Raw genomic sequence first — 17,784 nt, forward strand, 5'->3', positions numbered from 1 at the left:
GATTAAAAAAATGAAATGAAAAGAAAAAAACCCCATAAAAAACACAAAAACATACAAAAAAAATTGGCATTAAAAAGTTATTGACGTCTATCAGTCTGGAATGGCTTACAGAAACATTTTCTAAGGTTTTGGGTTGCCAACAAAACAACATTGAGAGCCATTATCCACAATTGACGAAAGTTTGGAACAGTGATGTACCCAGAACTGAACTGCAGTTCACTCACCTTGTTTAAAGCTTCAGTAAATAACTTTTATGAAAATATGTCTTTATGCACATTTGTTAAAATGGTAATCAAATCTTGACTGTATAAGATGAGACAGTGAAAGCAAGTTTGAGCTCTTCTCCCTCCTTCCCACGGTCCTATTACTATCTGAAGAAATATGTCAGAAGGAGTGAAAAATGGATAAATGGACGTCAGAAACAACCAATCAGAGCTGTCAATCACACTGAATAGAGAGAAGCTCACCAGCAACAACTTGCCAACAATTGTTTACATATAGTTTACAGAGTCCTGTATTTCTCTATTATGGAGTCTTTGACAAAATCAAAGACTTTGGATAAATTAACAAGTAAATCTGCAGAGCACAGTTAGTGAATCAAGTTGATATAATTAGTAAGTACATAATATAATTCTATTATGGCCTGATTTAAACTCTGGCAGTCTGTGTTTAATACCTTTATTATGAACTGCAGCTGTTAAAAATAAAATTCAGTTTTATCAGGAGAATGTTGTTGGATAACAGAATCATCAGACGTACACTCATGGTAAAAAAAAATCTGAAACATTAATGTCAACTTTTGTATAATTGTTTTAAGATGGGAATACTATTTTTTGAAACTGTACCTGAACATTTTGTAGCTACTTTCCAAAAGTTAAGAGGGTGGTTCATATTGGTCAGATCAAAAACTGCATTTTTGTCACTCTATGATTTCTATTCATGCTCTTTATTCTGTTCAGTGGTCTGATTTGTCTCCCAGCCCTCATGAGGCCTACAGCTGGTACAACTTGGATACGTTCACCACAAACACCAGAGATGCACATATGTGAGACAAATAGATAATCTGGCACGCTTTATCTGTTCTTTTATGAACATATTTTTTTTGTTTAATTTCACTGAACTTTTGATAAACAAGATTACCTACAATATACGTTCAAAAGGTAAAAAGCTTTTCAAAGATATAAAAATATCACAATCACAGTTCTTTTCTTTACCTTGGGCAAAATTAAGACATAATCTGTCTGTACTCTGTGGCACAACATACCCACATATATGTTGCAGAAGATAATCCGTTTCCTCTCAGGGTTTGGTAAACATACACCTTTTTTCACTGCAGTAGCAGAAGAATGTGGTGAAGATGAGTGGTGATGAGAGGGGGTCGGTGGACGAGTGAAACGAGTGTGAGTTACCATGAGCTGACCAAGATCTCATCATTTCCTTTGTCACCTCTGCAGCCTTAGTTTCTGTTTCAACCCTAATTATTTGTGAGAGACATTTGACAGTTTTCAGAGTTGCATTTGGTCAGACTGAACGACCTGGCAGCTATTGTCAAGTCATGAATGTCATGGTTGGATTGTTGCTGACCCTACTCAGATTCACTCATGGTGAGTTCATGTTTTTTGGTTGTTTAATAAGCCCATTTAAAAATGTTGAATTTCAAATAGTCCATATACTTTCTTTATGACATTTAAATGAGCAGAAGTGAGTGAATAAGAGATAAGAATCCATTTTTTAAAAGTAAGTGTGATGCCATGTGGTTACTTTATGCCATGTGAGTTCTGACTGAGTTGTAGTTTATTCCATATTTGTTCAGAAGCGTACAGTTTACACTTAGGCCTTAATTTAAGTTCTCCTTACAACCAACACAGTAAGTCACTATGCTGAATAAACTATGAAATAAGTAAAGTAGGTAACATCATGAATTAGTGTCACATAAATGCTATGAAATCATGAAACAAATTTTAAATGGCAGGATGCAAAATCTTTTTCCTGAATTCATGTTGTGAATCTTAATGTACAATCGCATTCAAAACCGCAGTAACTTAAATAACATGTGGTGTGGTGTAATTCTAGAGGTAATTCTCTGCAGCTAGACTTAAATTAACTTTATCAAATCAGTTCACCTCAAAAAGGAGACAACCAGAAGAGCCCTGAACATTTGGAAATTACTGAAAACAAGTGCATCAACCATTCTGCTCCTGTTTTAATCGCATGCAGTTTAGAAATAAAGTTTGGGAAAAAATGAAGTCACTCTACCTATTAGTTGTAGACCATAAAACATCAGTTAGCTTTAACAGGCAATTCATTAGCTGTTTTAAAAGATCACTGCATCTTACTCCGCACGCCACCTACTTACAAAAACACCCGTTTTATTTTTACGTTCAGTTTTAACCGTCCAGAAGTGAGCGAAGAATCTGGATAGCAAGGGAGATTTTTAGTAATGTTATTATTCAATTAATGCTATTATGTTTGAGTCACTGTTCTGCAGGTACAATACATAGTGTGTGAAAGAAAACGACTGATATGCAATAGTGTGAGGTGTTGTGGTCATTTTGCTACGAAAGAAAATATTTTTTTACCCTTTTTTCACATTTTTTTATTATTCTGTCATCCTTAGCAAAAGAAGACTGAGCAACAAAGCAGAAATATGACTGATAATAGGGCAGTGCACGAGGCTCCCCGATGTATAAGCAGCTGTCCAAGGTTGGATTCTTGAATAAAGGGCACTAAAGCGACCAAAACTTTAAAAACACGACCAGTTCTCTACTTGGTCAGTCATATTTTACTGTCTAATATTGCAGTGGGCTTTTTGTAAACCAGTAAATAAATTTACTTTGATGTTCACACGCAGCCTCCAAATAAGAGTCGACATATTCAAAACCTCTTGAACAAACCAGTCATATTAGCATTTAGTAATTAAGCAAACTCATGATTTTGTGTACTTATTTTAAATAACTGGACTCTGAAGGATTCTGTTTTTCTCAGAATCTACAGCTGCACAATTTCATGGTGACGGCAGGCAGGATGTAGCTCAGTGTTATTGCACTTTGGGAGGAAATGTGGTTGATCAACTGATTGGAAACCCCTCAGAAATACCTAGATATAAATAAAAAAAATTCTTAAAGGCAGAAAGAATAAGTATTTTTCATCTACTGTACATAGATTTCCATCCCCAATTTTGGTATGTACTTTTTAAAAAAAAGAAACCTCATCAAGACTTACTATAGCTCCTACAACAGTACAACAAACACTTCAGATGTCTGATCAGGTCATTAGAGCACTAAAAAGGCAGTTTTATTCCAACATCTGCAGCATGAGGACAGGTATTGACTCTGTTTGATCTATTGCTTTGTTTTGAAACATTTTTCATTTTGTCTCAGAATCTGCAGCAGGAGGAACTCACTGTGATGGAAGACAGGATGGAGCTCGGTGTTTTGTAGCTGTGGGAGAAGCAGTGATCATCCAGCTGCTCAACAACGTGTCAGAAATACCTAAATATGAATGGAAAAATGAAAGAGCTGTAATTCTCAGAGGCAAAGGGTACAATTTCTCTCAAAATACCCTTCAGAACAGATTTCTTTTTATTCCCACCAATGGTACAGTTGCATTCAAGAACCTCAGGAGAACTGACGGTGGTGAATATACTTTGAATATCTTTGATTCAAATGGACGAAATATAGAAAGCCGAGCTCTTCAGATGATTGTTCAAGGTGAAGCTTTGTTTTTTTTTTTTTGACTGATAAATAACTTTATTATAGTTCTACCCATAAAGAATCACTTCATAATTTCATTTTCCATTTTCAGCTCCTGTGTCTTCTGTCCATCTGATCACCGAGTGTTTGTCTCGGTTAGAGATGAAGGTGTCCTGTCTCTCTGAGGGAGGGGACAGTCCTCAGTACATTTGGACTCTGAATGGAGACAAACTGACAGACTCCGAACTTCTATCAGCAAATAATGAGAATAACATTATTATTCTGCAACACAGTGTCTCAGGAAGTCTGGCCTGCTCTGTCAGGAATCACATCAGCATTGGCTCCACAGAGCAGATCATCTCTGCATGTAAAGGTAGGAAGAGCAAAAAACTGCACGTTGACTTAAACACAGTTTACTTTAGTTTTTATAGATAAACATATTCCTTAAGAGCATGCTGGTTTTATTTGTCGTGTAGTTATTTTAAGATTCTTAAACCACAAAATTTCCTTAGCTGAATGATTCTTTAAATCTTTGGAATTGAAGTTATGAGGTAGTGAGAGATTTTAACTTAAAACACACACTATTGTTATGTTTACATGTATGTCAAATGACCAAACAAACAAAACACAATCATGATTTTCTGTCATATGCAACCATCAGCATTACAACTTTTATGTTCAGCTTCCATGTAAAATCAAACATCTTGAACAAGCATCTGATTTCATCAAATGACATCTACAGCAATAATCAACTTAAAATAACTGAAGTAAACTTGTGATTTTTGATGCTGTGTAATGCAACAAACTTTGGGAACTTCAAGGATCATAGATATCTGCTTTGGGTTTTGACAACTGTTTCTCAGAGTTTACAGTGGGAGAAACTCGCTGTGACGCCAGAGAGGACAGAGTTCAGTGTTTTGGAGCTTTGGGAGGAACTGTGATCATCCGCCTGATGAACAACGCCTCAGAAATACCTAAACATGAATGGAAAAATAAGACATCCATAATCCTCAGAGGCGAAGGACATAAATTCTTTCAAAATGTCCTTCCGAACAGATTATTCTTTCTTTCCAGCAATGATACGATTAGCCTCACGAACCTCAGCAGGTCTGACAGTGGTGAATATAATCTGGAAATATTTGATTCTGAAGGACAGAAAACAGTGCAGACTCTTCAACTGCTGGTTCAAGGTAAAAACATTCTGACTGAAATCAACTTATCAATAGACTTTTTTTGTATATATTCATATATACATACGTTCCACATGTTACTGCATCTACTGTTGTAGAAACAAACACACTGCAAGTTAAACACAGCTTATTGTGTTTAGGGCAGCATTTAAAATTTTCTTCTGTTATAGAAAATGGTGGCTCATAAGAAATAAAAAAAATGCTATAAAAATATTTATGACAATGTTTTCTCATTCTAGCTCCTGTGTCATCTGTCCGGCTCGTCTCTGAGTGTTTGTCGCAGTTAGAGATGAAAGTGTCCTGTCTCTGTCAGAGAGGGGACAGTCCTCAGTACAGCTGGACTATGGATGGACACACACTGAGCAGCTCTGAACTCCTCTATGTGCATAATGAGACAAACATTATAATTCTGAGAAAAAACATCTCAGGACGTCTGGTCTGCTCAGTCAGGAATCAAGTCAGCTACGCCTCTGAGGAAAAAACTCTATTTGCTTGCAAAGGTGGGAAAAAAATGTATCTTTGTAACCAGACCTCTAGGAGTTATGTGTCAAACTTTGTTTTTGACATTAGCAAGCGAGAACATGGTCATTTTATAATTGTTGCACACTTAATGATTAAGCAGTGTGGTTATTTTATTTTCTGAACGCTGTTAACACAGACAGCGACAGTGAGCGCCTCCACTGACCCGCCGTTACCGCTGAGTCAGGGGAGCTCACCGTGCTCCATGTGCCAACTGGTGGCGAACTGCTGTAACTGCAGTTTAATACATCTCAGTTCAAGTAGGAGACGTGCAGCTTAAGAGTCTAGTCTTTTAAATAAAGTAAAAAAAAGGGAGGGGGGTTTAATAATGCCGATGTCCATTCTGTCACATAATCATTAATTAAAAATAATAATCTCTGCAATTTGATTGCCAAGAGTGAATAGTTCTCCATAAATCGCAAATTCATAAAAATCACCAAGTTTATCTTCTGCAGTACAATGTGTCCAGAAATGTTAAAAACATCTATACTTGACTTTTATGTTTTTGTTTCAATTTAACATCTGTTTCTTGTTGCTCTTGTCTCTACAGATGTCTCCTTGCTCGTACACAGTTTGCTGTTTGGTGTAACAATTCTTTCCTGTGGCGGGATCTGGCTCTATTTCAAACTGAAGGAGAGCAAATACAAGGACTTTGTCACTTACATCAGAAAAGAGAATCCAGATGACTTTAATGTAATTCAACAGTCTGATTTAATTAAGCACAAACACAAATAAATGTTTTTGTTCTTGTGAGTACATAAAAAACACTTGAGTTGAATTTTTAAAAAATATATGTAGATATTGTTTAACTGTTTTTAGTATTGATCAGAAACATTTAAAAAGTTTTCCTCAATGAGAAAAAAATACTGACACTGCTCAGAACTATAAGCAGAAAATAAGTCTCACATTTTATAAAACACAAAATACATATGAATCTATTTTAGACACGTTTTAGTCAGTCTGTTACTTCTAGGACTTTTCTAAGGACTGACCTTTCAACAAAAATAGAGTCATAGTGAAGATGAAAATGAGAGTCCTTTAAAAGAAGCAAATAGAGGAAGAGAGCTCTCGACAGCAATCAGTTCAAATTCAACCAAGCAAAGCTTCATGTTGTGCTCTTTCTTCGTCTCCTAGTTTACCTACCATCCATTCATGCACCCATCCATCCATCCATCCATCCATCCATCCACCCTTCCATCCGTCCATCCATCCATCCATCCATCCATGGTCTTTACCCTCATATAATTGAGATGCTGGAGGGATGAGCGTAAGGCTGACTACGTCCTGGACAGATTGCCAGAGAGACACACATGAAGGACAATTCAGAGTCATTAATAAATCCAGCAGAAGTGTTTGAACTGTAGGATGTGTGGGGAGGCTGGAGTACCCAGAGAACACCCACACATGCAAACTGCCTGCAGAGAGACTCCAGACTGGCTTTGAATCTTCTTGCTGCAAGGTGACAGTGATGCCGGCTCCTCCATTGTGCAGCCTGCTAATCATACAGCAATGAGACTGACTTGAGCATGTTGGCAGAAAAAACATATTTCCATTAGTTTGCTACAATAGCATGATCAGTGTATTTTTAGACTTCCTCTGTTGTCTTCACTTCTTAGAAAGAAAGACATTGGGTGTTAAAAGAAAGTCTGCTTTTGTGTGAAATTGATTAAAATAATTTAGATGGTGTTTACAGGTGATGACAAAATATTGTTTTATATGCAGCTAAAATGAACTTTTATGGGTTCGTTTGAAATTGTAAGAAGTTGCAATTTGTAAATGATCCTGCATTCGCTTACAACACTAATTTTGCATAAGGTCTGGGGTAACTGGGCTTTTCGCTGTTCAAACTATGTTAAGTGTTTAAGATGATGTGCCTGTAAGCAATCATAAAAAAATGTGAAAAGCTTGTTTTAGTTTTGCATTACACTGTGAAATGTTGTCTTGGGGGGCAGCAGAATTGACTAAGCTGTCACCACTTCCTGTTTCACCTCTGCACAACTTCCTTTGCTCAGGCCGATCAGTGACAGGATGCATTTTAAGCTATTCAGCCGCACAATGGTTTCTGGTAGATGGTTTAAATTAATAGAAGCTGTGGTTGGGATACTGGTGGTGCTACTGGGAGCCTCCTGGGGTGAGTTAGAATTATTTTTCTTAAAGTTGATTAAAAAAAATTGCTCTAAATGACATGGCTGAAAAATTTTAAACAATATTAAAATAAACTGAATACAAAATGAGAATATTATACATTGAGAACTTAATAAACATCAATTACATTTTGCAAAATTTTATATAGAAACTGTAGAGTCACAGTTTTTCTGCTATTCGACCAGCGCATGAACTTAGAGAATGGATGTGTAATTGGACCCGGACTCTGAAAGTAGTACGGCACTGATCTGTAGCATGACGACTGAGATTAAACTAAAGATATTTTAGCTTAAGCTCAATCATCAGAACAACATCACCACTGGGACCAAATGTGACCTCTTTCCAAATTGACCTCTATTTGATCTGTCAATCTCCAGAAAAGTGCTATCTGCTAAACCTCGCCATCAAGGTTTCCGCACAATTAGGCAGCTCTACACTTTAGATCCAGAACCTCTGGGTTACACTTTTGACTGATTTAAAACACTGCATGAAGAAAAGATCGGCTCTCCTTCTGTGGGATTATTTTTTTGTAGCTGTAGAAAGAAAGGATGCTAGTGTTCAAAATTCTGATATTTACCAAGCTGACATGTACTTTTCAATTAACTACTGATCAATTACTGTTCACTAGGTTTGGAAAATCAGTTGCTGGTGAAATGAAATAAAAGAAAAAAACTAAAAAAACATGGTACATGCATGTAGAGAAAAAACTGAAAATTCACAAAGAAACTAGATTTTTTTTATTTATTTCCCCTTCCATGTTTGTAAATCTTTGCTTCCTTTTTTCAGTTTCTTCTATCATCCACGTTGTTTCTCTGTACATGTAAAACGTAGTGCTGGTCTTCAGTTTGACATTATTTCTAATGCAAAGGAAGAACATTTGACACCCAAATCTCAGTTTGGACGTCAATAAAAATCTTTAGATTCCATCTTGCATATTGTTAAACCATTGTAAAGTGAAGAACATTTGAAATTAAGAAATCCCACAACAATTTTAGCTTCAGACTAATAAAATATGAATTCTTTTATTGAATAATTATTCCAGCAGCACATCTGCTTAGTGAGCAATCATCCAATAGCCACTGAGAAAGACTCCTTTAAAGTTTCTGATTGGCTTTGGATTCCCTTTCAAATGGGCTTTATCTCATCGATACCAGGCATGGTGTAACATGACATTTGAAACAAACGTATAATTTATTATTCAATGTATAACTTCTGAGCATAATTTCTGGTGCTTTGTTTTTATTTGCTTTGTTGTTGTTTTTTTAATTTGCAGGTGTAGAAACTTACTGTGATTTCAGAAAAGATGGAGCTCAGTGTTTTGGATCTTTGGGGGGAACAGTCCTCGTCCAGCTGATGAATAACATTTCAGAAATACCTAAATATGAAATGAAACATAACAAATCAAATATCTTGAGGGGCAAATTCAATCTTTCTATAATTGGTCTTCAGAACAGATATAATTTCATTCCCAGTAATAGTACATTAAGCATAACAAGCCTCAGCAGAAATGACAGTGGTACTTATACTCTGGAAACCTTTGACTCAGATGGAAAGCTATTAAAAACGAAAACTCTTCAGTTGATTGTTGGAGGTAAATGATTTGTTTGTTCTACTGTCAGATTAAATTATTTTTAGCCAATCATCTTATTTTATTGGCATTCATAACAAATGCTATATTTAATACTGATGTCATTTTTTCCCCTTTTGCTTTCATTAGAAATTATATAAAACAGTTAATTGTGAAATGTCCCAGATCTGGATATCATGTATTTTCTTTGACTTAAACTAAAACTCCTCTATATCATTAAATAAAACAAATGTTTCTCTCTTAGCTCCTTTGTCCCCAGTCCACTTGGAGCATGAGTGTTTGTCCCAGGGACAGATAAATGTGTCTTGTCTCTCCGAGGAAGGGGACAGTCCTCTTCAGTACAGCTGGACTCTGAATGGACACTCACTGACAGACTCTGAGCTTTTCTCTGGAAATAATGGCACTAATATCATCGTTCTGAGACAGAATATCTCAGGACGTCTGGTCTGCTCAGTCAGGAACCAAGTCAGTTTCATCTTCAGGGAAATACAAATATCTACATGTAGTGAGTTAGAATATATTGAATACATTTTGACCAATTTAAAACTAAAAAGATTGCTCCCTTCATGATCTGCCTTTCTTTGCTCACAGGCTTTGTAAACTGTTCTGTGAATGGGACACAAATATCTTCCTGGGTGTTTCAAGAAAATAACAGCCTATGTGTTGAACCAACAAGAGTCCCTTCACCAGATGCTCCTGATATTAATGTGATTGTGGGTAAGAAGTAACTTTAAATCAATAACTTAGTAGTAACACAACTTTGAATCAGACCTAGAGGATTGATCAATCTTGTACAGTACAGACATAAGTAAAAATTTACTCTAGTGCTGTGGGTTTATTAACGAGGGTTAAATTTTTTTTTATTTGTGTTCATTCATTTCCAATCATATTTTATTTTTGAACAGAACAATGGCCAATAGTAGCTGGTGCACTTGGAGCTTTGATAATTATCATAGTTGTAAGCTCTGCAATCATCTGCGTCGGGAAGAAGAAAAAAAATAACAGAGGTAATTTCTTACGTAGTGATAACATTGACCCTTAAGCATCGAAACAAAACACATCCAGTTGATATCCTATGCTAATATTTCCCATTCTTCTGTAGTGGAGAAAAATAATGGAGAACTGGCCAATGATAACGGGAGGACAAGAAGGCGAGAAGAGCAATCTATGGATGTCCAAGCAGAGTATGGCCAAGTGAGGAAGAAACCTCGGCATTCTGATGTTTCGTTATCAGATAACAATGATGTGTATGCAAACGTCCATAAGAAAACCTCAGCTAGATGAATTCATGTTGTCTGCATTATACTGAAATCAAGAAAGAAAAGACAAATTCATAACCAAATAGCTTTGTTTTTCCTCATTTGACACAAAGTTATACCTCCGTGTCAAATAATTCAGTCTTTAGGATTTGTGACTTTAAACAGTCTTCAATTTTTTAAACAAGCTATGTGTCTGTGAACAGGTTTAAATCTACGGCCTCAAAAAGTTGATAAATGTTCTTTTATTGATGTTCTTTTCTTGTTTGTAATGACCGTACATGTTGATGAACTGTAAAGTTGAGTGTTTCATCAGTTACAAGTTGTAGTCAACTTGTACAATCCTGTTATATAGCTGTGATCACAGCAGCTTAATGTACTAAAATGAGCACAATGACAAGAAAGTGGTTTTTGTTCTCATGCCACAAACAGTATCATGTTTATTATTGAACTGGATGCTACTTTTCACCCACTTAGCTGTTCTGTTAGCTAACCTCAACATTGGCACAAAGCTGGTTAGAGGTGGTGACTCTGAACATGAACATATTATAAGATGGTAATGAACTGAATTAAAAGGACCAAAAACAATCAGAAGGAACAAAGAAAGATGGACAAACTATAAAGCAAGCAAAAAACAACAGCCCACGACAGCGCCAGTTATTATCAACATTTCAGCAAATACAAGCATTGATGAAATGAATATATTTTGTCTATGCAAATGTAATTGTTTTGAGCACTGCAGATGTCATTTTTTAATCGCTGTGCAGCAGCTTTTAATCTCCTCTCTACTAAGTGGAAACAAAATTTTGTCCAGCAGGGGAGGCTGGACAAATGCTTGTTTTCCACCATCTAGACTCCATAATGTCTAATAAAACATGATATGATATGTTTGAGATTTTTAATAAGTCTTTAAAAACTATGCAAGCAATGGGACTACAAACATTAGTACAGACACAATACTTTGAAAAAACATAAAACACACTCTTAAATGATGCTGATATCATTTTGTTCCTCTTCTTGCCATTTCTTTAACATGTGAACTGAGCTACTCTTGGAACACTTCCTGTCATTTTCTATCTCTTTCCTTTTTTGCGCAAGGCAGTGATCTTGTCAAAAAGGACCTTGACTTAACATTATTTCTAACCTGCAACGAAACATCCCCATCAATAGTCTTGATATTTTAGGAGTTCGATCTCATTTGGAACAGGACCCAGTCCCAGCATAGGTTACCATGGTGACGGACCCAGTTAAAAGTGAACCAGCTGTGCGAAAACAAACTTAACCTGAAGTAACTTTGATAACATTGACTAATCCCACTTCCTTGTTCATGTGTATTATTTTATACTGCTATCATGTTCGAAATAAAAAAAATAAAATAAATAAAATAAATAATAGCTTCTAAGTGCATTTCTCTGTTTCTTTTATATGTTCAAAGCCACTAAATACTGATATACAGTAGATAAAATGTTGAATAACTTCATATTATTTTATATGCTAAACTTGACTTTTTTTTTACATTTAGTGTTGGGGTCAGCTACCTTTGCAGCACTAAGACCAGTTTTGTTAGTAGCATGGCGAGACACAACTAAGGTCTTGTTTCATTTTCTAATCTAAAAAGTTATCAAGCAGTCATCACTTCCTTTTTCCACCAATGTAGACATAGTTTCTGTCTTTCCATTTATTAGTGAGCCAGACAGCTTACAGTTTCTAGTGCTGCATTTGTCTCACTATCATGAAAGGTGTTTTCGGACTCCTGGTGATGCTACTCAGAGTATCACAAGGTAAGTGGTTATTTTTAATTTTTAGAGCCATATTCTTTTAATATAACAAGGATTTTTGCTAAAAACACTGCTTTTAGTTAAAGCTACTAAAGGATGGGTAAAAACAGACTTAACAACACTAAGTGTGATACTTAAAATGTTTTACAAAATGTTTGTTATTGAAACCACTTCCATAATTTATTATCAAAAAGCTCGAGAGTTTACACTTTTCTTGACTTTATCAGTAATTTAAGTGTTCATTAAATTACTCTTTTAATATATTTCTTGATTTAATCTGAATAGAAAAACATTGTTGATTAGATGAGAATGGGGAAGTAAAATAGTGTCAAGATAAAACTTTGCACCCAGCTTGGCGATATTTTGTACCACGTTTGACAACCATTGAATTGCTTATTTTCTTTTTAAAGAAAAGTGGTTTTGACATTTCTCTACAATACATGTTTGCTGTCAAATTGTTGAAAAGTCAATGCTCAGCTTTTATTGGGAAATCAGGCAATATATCACAGGTGCTCATTTTCCATTAAAACCCTGCCAATATTGGGCGTGCCGTGGTGGCGTACTGGTTAGCGCAACCCATATTTGGAGGCCTTGAGTCCTCGACGCGGCCGTCGCGGGTTCGACTCCTGGACCTGGTGACATTTGCCGCATGTCTTCCCTCCTCTCCTTCCCCATTCCTGTCAGCCTACTTTCGTAAAAGGGACACTAGAGCCCACAAAAAGACCCCCTGGAGGGGTAAAAAAACCCCCTGCCAATACGGTTTATTATAATGGGGTAACTAATACAAAATAAAAAAATATATAAAATTATTTTGCTATTGACTTTTCTTTTCTTGAGCAGCAGTGGAAACTTTCTGCGATGGCAGACAGGATGGAGCTCTGTGTTACGGCGCTTTGGGCGGAAGTGTGGAACTCCAGCTGATGGACGGCGCCTCAGAAATACCCAGATACAAGTGGAGGAAGAAAGTATCAGCTACCAAAATCTACCAAATGATTCTTACAGGTCAAAAGAACAAGGTTGAAAAGAATACTTTGAGTAGCAGATCTGTTTTTTTTCCCAATAATGGGACTTTCAGGATCAATAACCTGAACAGCACTGACAGTGGTGAATACACACTTGAGTTTTTTGATTCAAATGAACATAAAAACCAAAGTCAGACTCTACAGTTGTTTATAGAAGGTAAATCTTTTTTTCATCTAAATCTTTCAGACTTTGAAAGATACTTTTTATCATTTCAACAGCTGTCTCTGTGTGTTTCTCTTAGTGCCGGTGTCCTCTGTCCAGCTTGTCTCTGAGTGTTTGTCCCAAGGACTAATAAGGGCTTTCTGTCTTCCTGAGGGAGGGGACAGTCCTCAGTACAGCTGGACTCTGGATGGACATGCACTAACAAACTCTGAGCTCCTCTCTCGAGATAATGACACAAACTTAATTGTCTTGAGACAAAATATCTATGGACGTCTGTCCTGCTCAGTCAGGAATCATATCAGTCATGTCTCCAGGGATCAAATTGTGTCTGTCTGTAAAGGTGAGATCATTTACTTTGACCAAAATTTTGTTTTATTGTCTTGTTAAATACAGTAGTTTACAAACTTAGAGCCACTAAACCTTTTGAACCATCATGCAACTATAAACTTGATTTAATGATGACCAATACAAATTGGAACATAATCCAGACTTGAAAGTTGATACTCATTGATGCTCTCCATTGACCTTGACTGAGCTTCAGCTTTAGTATTTTGCAAAAAGGAACATATATAATTTCCCCTGTAGTTTCCAATGTGTGAAGTTGACAGAGCAATACAACTGAGAAGCTCCAGCTACAACTCGAGTTAAAGATGGCTGCATTTTGACTCAGGGAGACTCAATACAAATGTATACCACGCAAACTGTGAAAACCGTTTGTCATTTTTCTCTTTAAATTTATGCACTACTTTGTGTTGGTCTGTTACTCAGTATCCTGATGAAATGCATCTGAGTTTAAGGTTGTGATGTAACAAAATGGAAAACATCAAAGTAGAACAAAACATTTCTAAGGTGCAAAGTTACCAAATCTTCATGATTGTAAAGCTCAGACTGTACTAGTAACCTTCACACATACTATTTATAAACAGTAATATTTTTACTTCACGACTGAGACAAGATTAACCTCCAAGATAAAACAGTTTATTTTAAAATAGTATGTCTTTAGTTTTCATATGTAATTCCTTTTAGTTCTGCGCAAATGTTAGTTTTTCTGTCGCATTTAATATTAAAAACTGGTCATGCTTTCATATGAAGATGCATATAAAACCTATGAATTGAGGAGGTTTTCTGTTAAGAACAACCAAACTTTAATTGCAAATTATAGTTGAACTGATAAAATAAACAATCATTTAAAAATGAACAAAAACTAAACAATTATAATGGCCTGTAAACAAATGGAAAAAATATTTGCAGGAACTGCAGCACTGTCATGAGTTTAGTGTGGGTGGACTTCGAAAAATGACTCTCATCTACTTTTTTTTAATTTTGCAGAAATGATAACTTACTGCGATGGCAGACAGAATGGAACTCAGTGCTATGGACCTCTGGGGGCAACTGTGGTTCTCCATCTGATGGACAGCTTATTAGAAATACCTAATTATGAATGGAGACGTCAACGCTCAACAATCTTTAAGGGCAGAATGAACACAATTTTTCCACATCCCCTCCAGAGCAGATATCTCTTAATGCCGAGTAATGGTACATTTACTATACAGAACCTTATGAAGGCTGACAGTGGTAAATATACTCTGGAAACCTTTAACTCAGATGGACAGAAAACAGGGCAGCATACTCTTCAGCTGACTGTTCAAGGTGAATTTCCTTTCCTTTCTGATAATGTTCCTTTCTGATAATGTCTGATAATGATACATTATCTAAGATAATGTATCATATCTCTGACCCTGATCTTTATGCATTTTCTGTTTATTATTGCAAACTTTGAAAAAAGGAGACCAAAGGTGTGTTAATTTTTATTACCATTTCACACTTTATTGTCTCTCCTTCAGCTCCTGTGTCCTCTGTCCAGCTGGTTACCGAGTGTCTGTCCAAGTTAGAGCTGAAGGTGTCCTGTCTCATAGCGGAAGGGGACAGTCCTCAGTACAGCTGGACTCTGGATGGAAACACTCTGACAGATTCTGAGCTCATTTCTGGAAACAATGAGACGAACATCATCGTTCTGAGACAAAATGTCTCAGGACGTCTCCTCTGCTCAGTTAGGAATCACATCAGTCGTGTCTCCAAAGGTGAATTAATTTCTCCGTGTAAAGGTGAGAATAAAATCGTCCCAATGCTTCTTTTAAATCTTTAGCTTTTTAGGCTGCTTAGAAAAGGATTTCATTAAAAATATTTTTTACATGAACATATCTTATGACATTTTAAGATGATTGATTGAACCAGCACAGCAATTTTACACAGAGTGATACATTGCACTGCACTTTGTACACCAAGACTTCTGCCATATATTTAGTACATAATTACAGTATTGTATTTTCACTGTACTGTATCGAACATAACTCTCGGCTCTTGTTTCTCATGTCTGAACAGACGCTTCTCAGCTCATATGTGGTTTGATGTTTGCTGCAGCCATTCTTTCATGTGGTGGGATTGGCCTCTATTTCAAATGGAAGGAGACAAAATATAAGAAAATGCTCATCACACCACAAATAAAAGAGAATCCAGAGGACTTTCAAATTATTGAACAAAGTAATTTGGCTGATGTTTAAGTACGAACCTTTGTAGGTGTCCTCTGTTAACATGTGACGAGTTTAGCAGCTCAGTCCAAATGTGGAAAAAAAAAAAGTCAGAATAACTGCTCTATTTTAACATCTTTAACGTATCTGTCCTGACATTTAACATAAAAAAAATGTAAACTGGACCTAATACAAATATGTATCATTACTCATGTTTCTTCACATTTGAGTTTGTTGAACTGAACTGTATTATTCAATTTATATTTTTGAAAGATGATTTCTTGATAGAGAGTAATTCATAGTTCATAGGCATTGATAAGATTTGCACTTTGAATTTATGCATATTTTTTCAACTTTAGAAAGCTTTCTATGTATCTGTTCAGCAGTGTAACTAATACTTAAGTAATAAACAACTAAGGATTTATTGCCTGTTTGTCATTTGTTTACAGTTTTCAGTTGTGTAAGTATAGTGAAGGGCAAACTGGTTCTTACATAAACACTGACTGAAAAATGAGAATGTATTCCTGTGTAGTACGTCTGCAAAGAATGGTGATTTATTAATAGAGTATGCAAAATTATTAGAAAATGAAGATTTATGGGATATCAAGTCCTGTTATGTTTTGGAAGTCTCTATGTGGCTGTCGTGTTTATTTTGAATAATGAATATTGGTATCAAGGTTGTTGAATTTACGTTATTCTGCTGCATCACAACTACAATTGTTTTTATTTCAAGTTTAGGGACCAAGGAGCCATCTGGAGTAAAATCCCAGAGCTCTGAGGCCCATCTAGTGGAAAAGCAAAGGCAAATTACTAAGGAAGTAGTTCAAGCTGTCTACATGCTTTTCAGTTTTAGGTATTCAGTATGCGTAGGCAAGTGACTATCAGTGCACACACGAAAGCCTAGCATGAGATCAAGTAATGTTAAAACTGAGTCATTGCTGCAGATTTTAATTCACTTTAGTCACTTCCTTAGCAGTAGAATGGACATGTGATGGTGTTTGAAACCTGCTACAATGTTTTACTATGTAGCCAGAAATCTGTGGCAATCAGGCTTAGCTGATGATCAAACTTTGTATGGAAAAGGGTTAAATGTGTAGTGAGTCTCTGCTGGAGAATTATTTATGAGTAGCATTGACAAATGTTTCAGTTGCTGTGGTTACTCACTTCTTTCTTATTTGACCAGTTGCACAGGTGATTCATGTGATACAGATAGAGGTGAAGAACCTTCAAACAGAAAACACAGGTGGGTTAATTTACATGCATTGCTACAAAAAAGGGTAAGCATTTCAAAAAAGGCAACATTAGCATATTTAATTTAGGTTAACGGTGAGTATAATTCTATTGGATATTAAACAATATTGATAGGTGAAAAGTATAATTCTAATATGAGTATTTTCATACCATGAATGTATATTATATAGTAGCACAAATAATGTTTATCTAAACCATTTCAATAATAGTTTTTACCCAATTTTATATACTGATAAATTTTAATCAAGGTTCAAAAAAGAGATTGAGTTACTGTTCTTACTTTAAATGCAAAATTGTAGAGAATACAGTTAAGAAGATGGCTTCCTCAAAGCAGCAGATGCAGAAAAAAGGCTAATTTCTGAATATGTTGCTGTTTTACGACACTCCTCCCCATCAGCTGCTTCATCATCAGCTGCTTCGTCATCAGCTTTATTATCAGTAGCAGCAGCTTCTCAGCCTGTGACTCAAGGTACATGGATACTTTATGATCCTAAAAAAACACTCACGAAACACTAAGGACAAGCCAAGTCAATTTACTTATCACTCATGTTTAAAAAGGACAACAGTAGACCCTGAGTCAGTTCATTTAAAATGAACAATTCATCTTAAGATTATTTCTAGAATGCACAGGCAGCCGTTCAAAGAGGCCAGT

The 17,784-nt window shown here is 35.9% G+C and overlaps 2 protein-coding genes and 1 long non-coding RNA gene across 3 annotated transcripts; 2 read left to right on the forward strand and 1 right to left on the reverse strand.

Annotated features, from left to right (window-relative positions):
• The first annotated feature begins 1,368 nt into the window (after positions 1-1,368).
• Positions 1,369-11,768, forward strand: LOC114139502 (contactin-4-like). Its single transcript, XM_028009490.1, has 11 exons — positions 1,369-1,604; positions 3,381-3,710; positions 3,805-4,065; positions 4,556-4,882; positions 5,122-5,382; positions 5,952-7,532; positions 8,820-9,137; positions 9,379-9,639; positions 9,726-9,851; positions 10,040-10,141; positions 10,237-11,768. The coding sequence occupies exons 1-6, from the start codon at positions 1,556-1,558 to the stop codon at positions 6,134-6,136; spliced, it is 1,413 nt and encodes a 470-aa protein (XP_027865291.1). The 5' UTR covers positions 1,369-1,555; the 3' UTR covers positions 6,137-7,532; positions 8,820-9,137; positions 9,379-9,639; positions 9,726-9,851; positions 10,040-10,141; positions 10,237-11,768.
• Positions 11,769-11,959: 191 nt separating this feature from the next.
• Positions 11,960-16,305, forward strand: LOC114139503 (hemicentin-1-like). The gene is made up of 6 exons (XM_028009491.1): positions 11,960-12,171; positions 13,009-13,347; positions 13,433-13,693; positions 14,683-15,003; positions 15,198-15,458; positions 15,736-16,305. The coding sequence occupies exons 1-6, from the start codon at positions 12,123-12,125 to the stop codon at positions 15,912-15,914; spliced, it is 1,410 nt and encodes a 469-aa protein (XP_027865292.1). The 5' UTR covers positions 11,960-12,122; the 3' UTR covers positions 15,915-16,305.
• On the reverse strand, positions 15,160-17,243 carry LOC114139506 (uncharacterized). Its single transcript, XR_003594460.1, has 2 exons — positions 17,046-17,243; positions 15,160-15,338 (listed from the first exon to the last, which is right to left on the reverse strand). It is a non-coding gene; the product is annotated as an uncharacterized LOC114139506 (long non-coding RNA).
• Positions 17,244-17,784: the final 541 nt, after the last annotated feature.

This window comes from Xiphophorus couchianus, chromosome 23 (genome assembly GCF_001444195.1).
Source record: "Xiphophorus couchianus chromosome 23, X_couchianus-1.0, whole genome shotgun sequence".
NCBI classification, from domain to species: Eukaryota; Metazoa; Chordata; class Actinopteri; order Cyprinodontiformes; family Poeciliidae; genus Xiphophorus; species Xiphophorus couchianus.

Excerpts from the sequence above, each read along its gene's own strand:
- LOC114139502 (XM_028009490.1), top strand. The coding sequence starts at position 1,556 with ATGAATGTCATGGTTGGATTGTTGCTGACCCTACTCAGATTCACTCAT. Across the intron at positions 3,711-3,804 it reads TCTTCAGATGATTGTTCAAG|CTCCTGTGTCTTCTGTCCAT; the intron begins GTGAAGCTTTGT and ends TTCCATTTTCAG. Across the intron at positions 5,383-5,951 it reads AACTCTATTTGCTTGCAAAG|ATGTCTCCTTGCTCGTACAC; the intron begins GTGGGAAAAAAA and ends TTGTCTCTACAG.
- LOC114139503 (XM_028009491.1), top strand. The coding sequence starts at position 12,123 with ATGAAAGGTGTTTTCGGACTCCTGGTGATGCTACTCAGAGTATCACAA. Across the intron at positions 12,172-13,008 it reads GCTACTCAGAGTATCACAAG|CAGTGGAAACTTTCTGCGAT; the intron begins GTAAGTGGTTAT and ends TTTCTTGAGCAG. Across the intron at positions 15,004-15,197 it reads TCTTCAGCTGACTGTTCAAG|CTCCTGTGTCCTCTGTCCAG; the intron begins GTGAATTTCCTT and ends TCTCTCCTTCAG.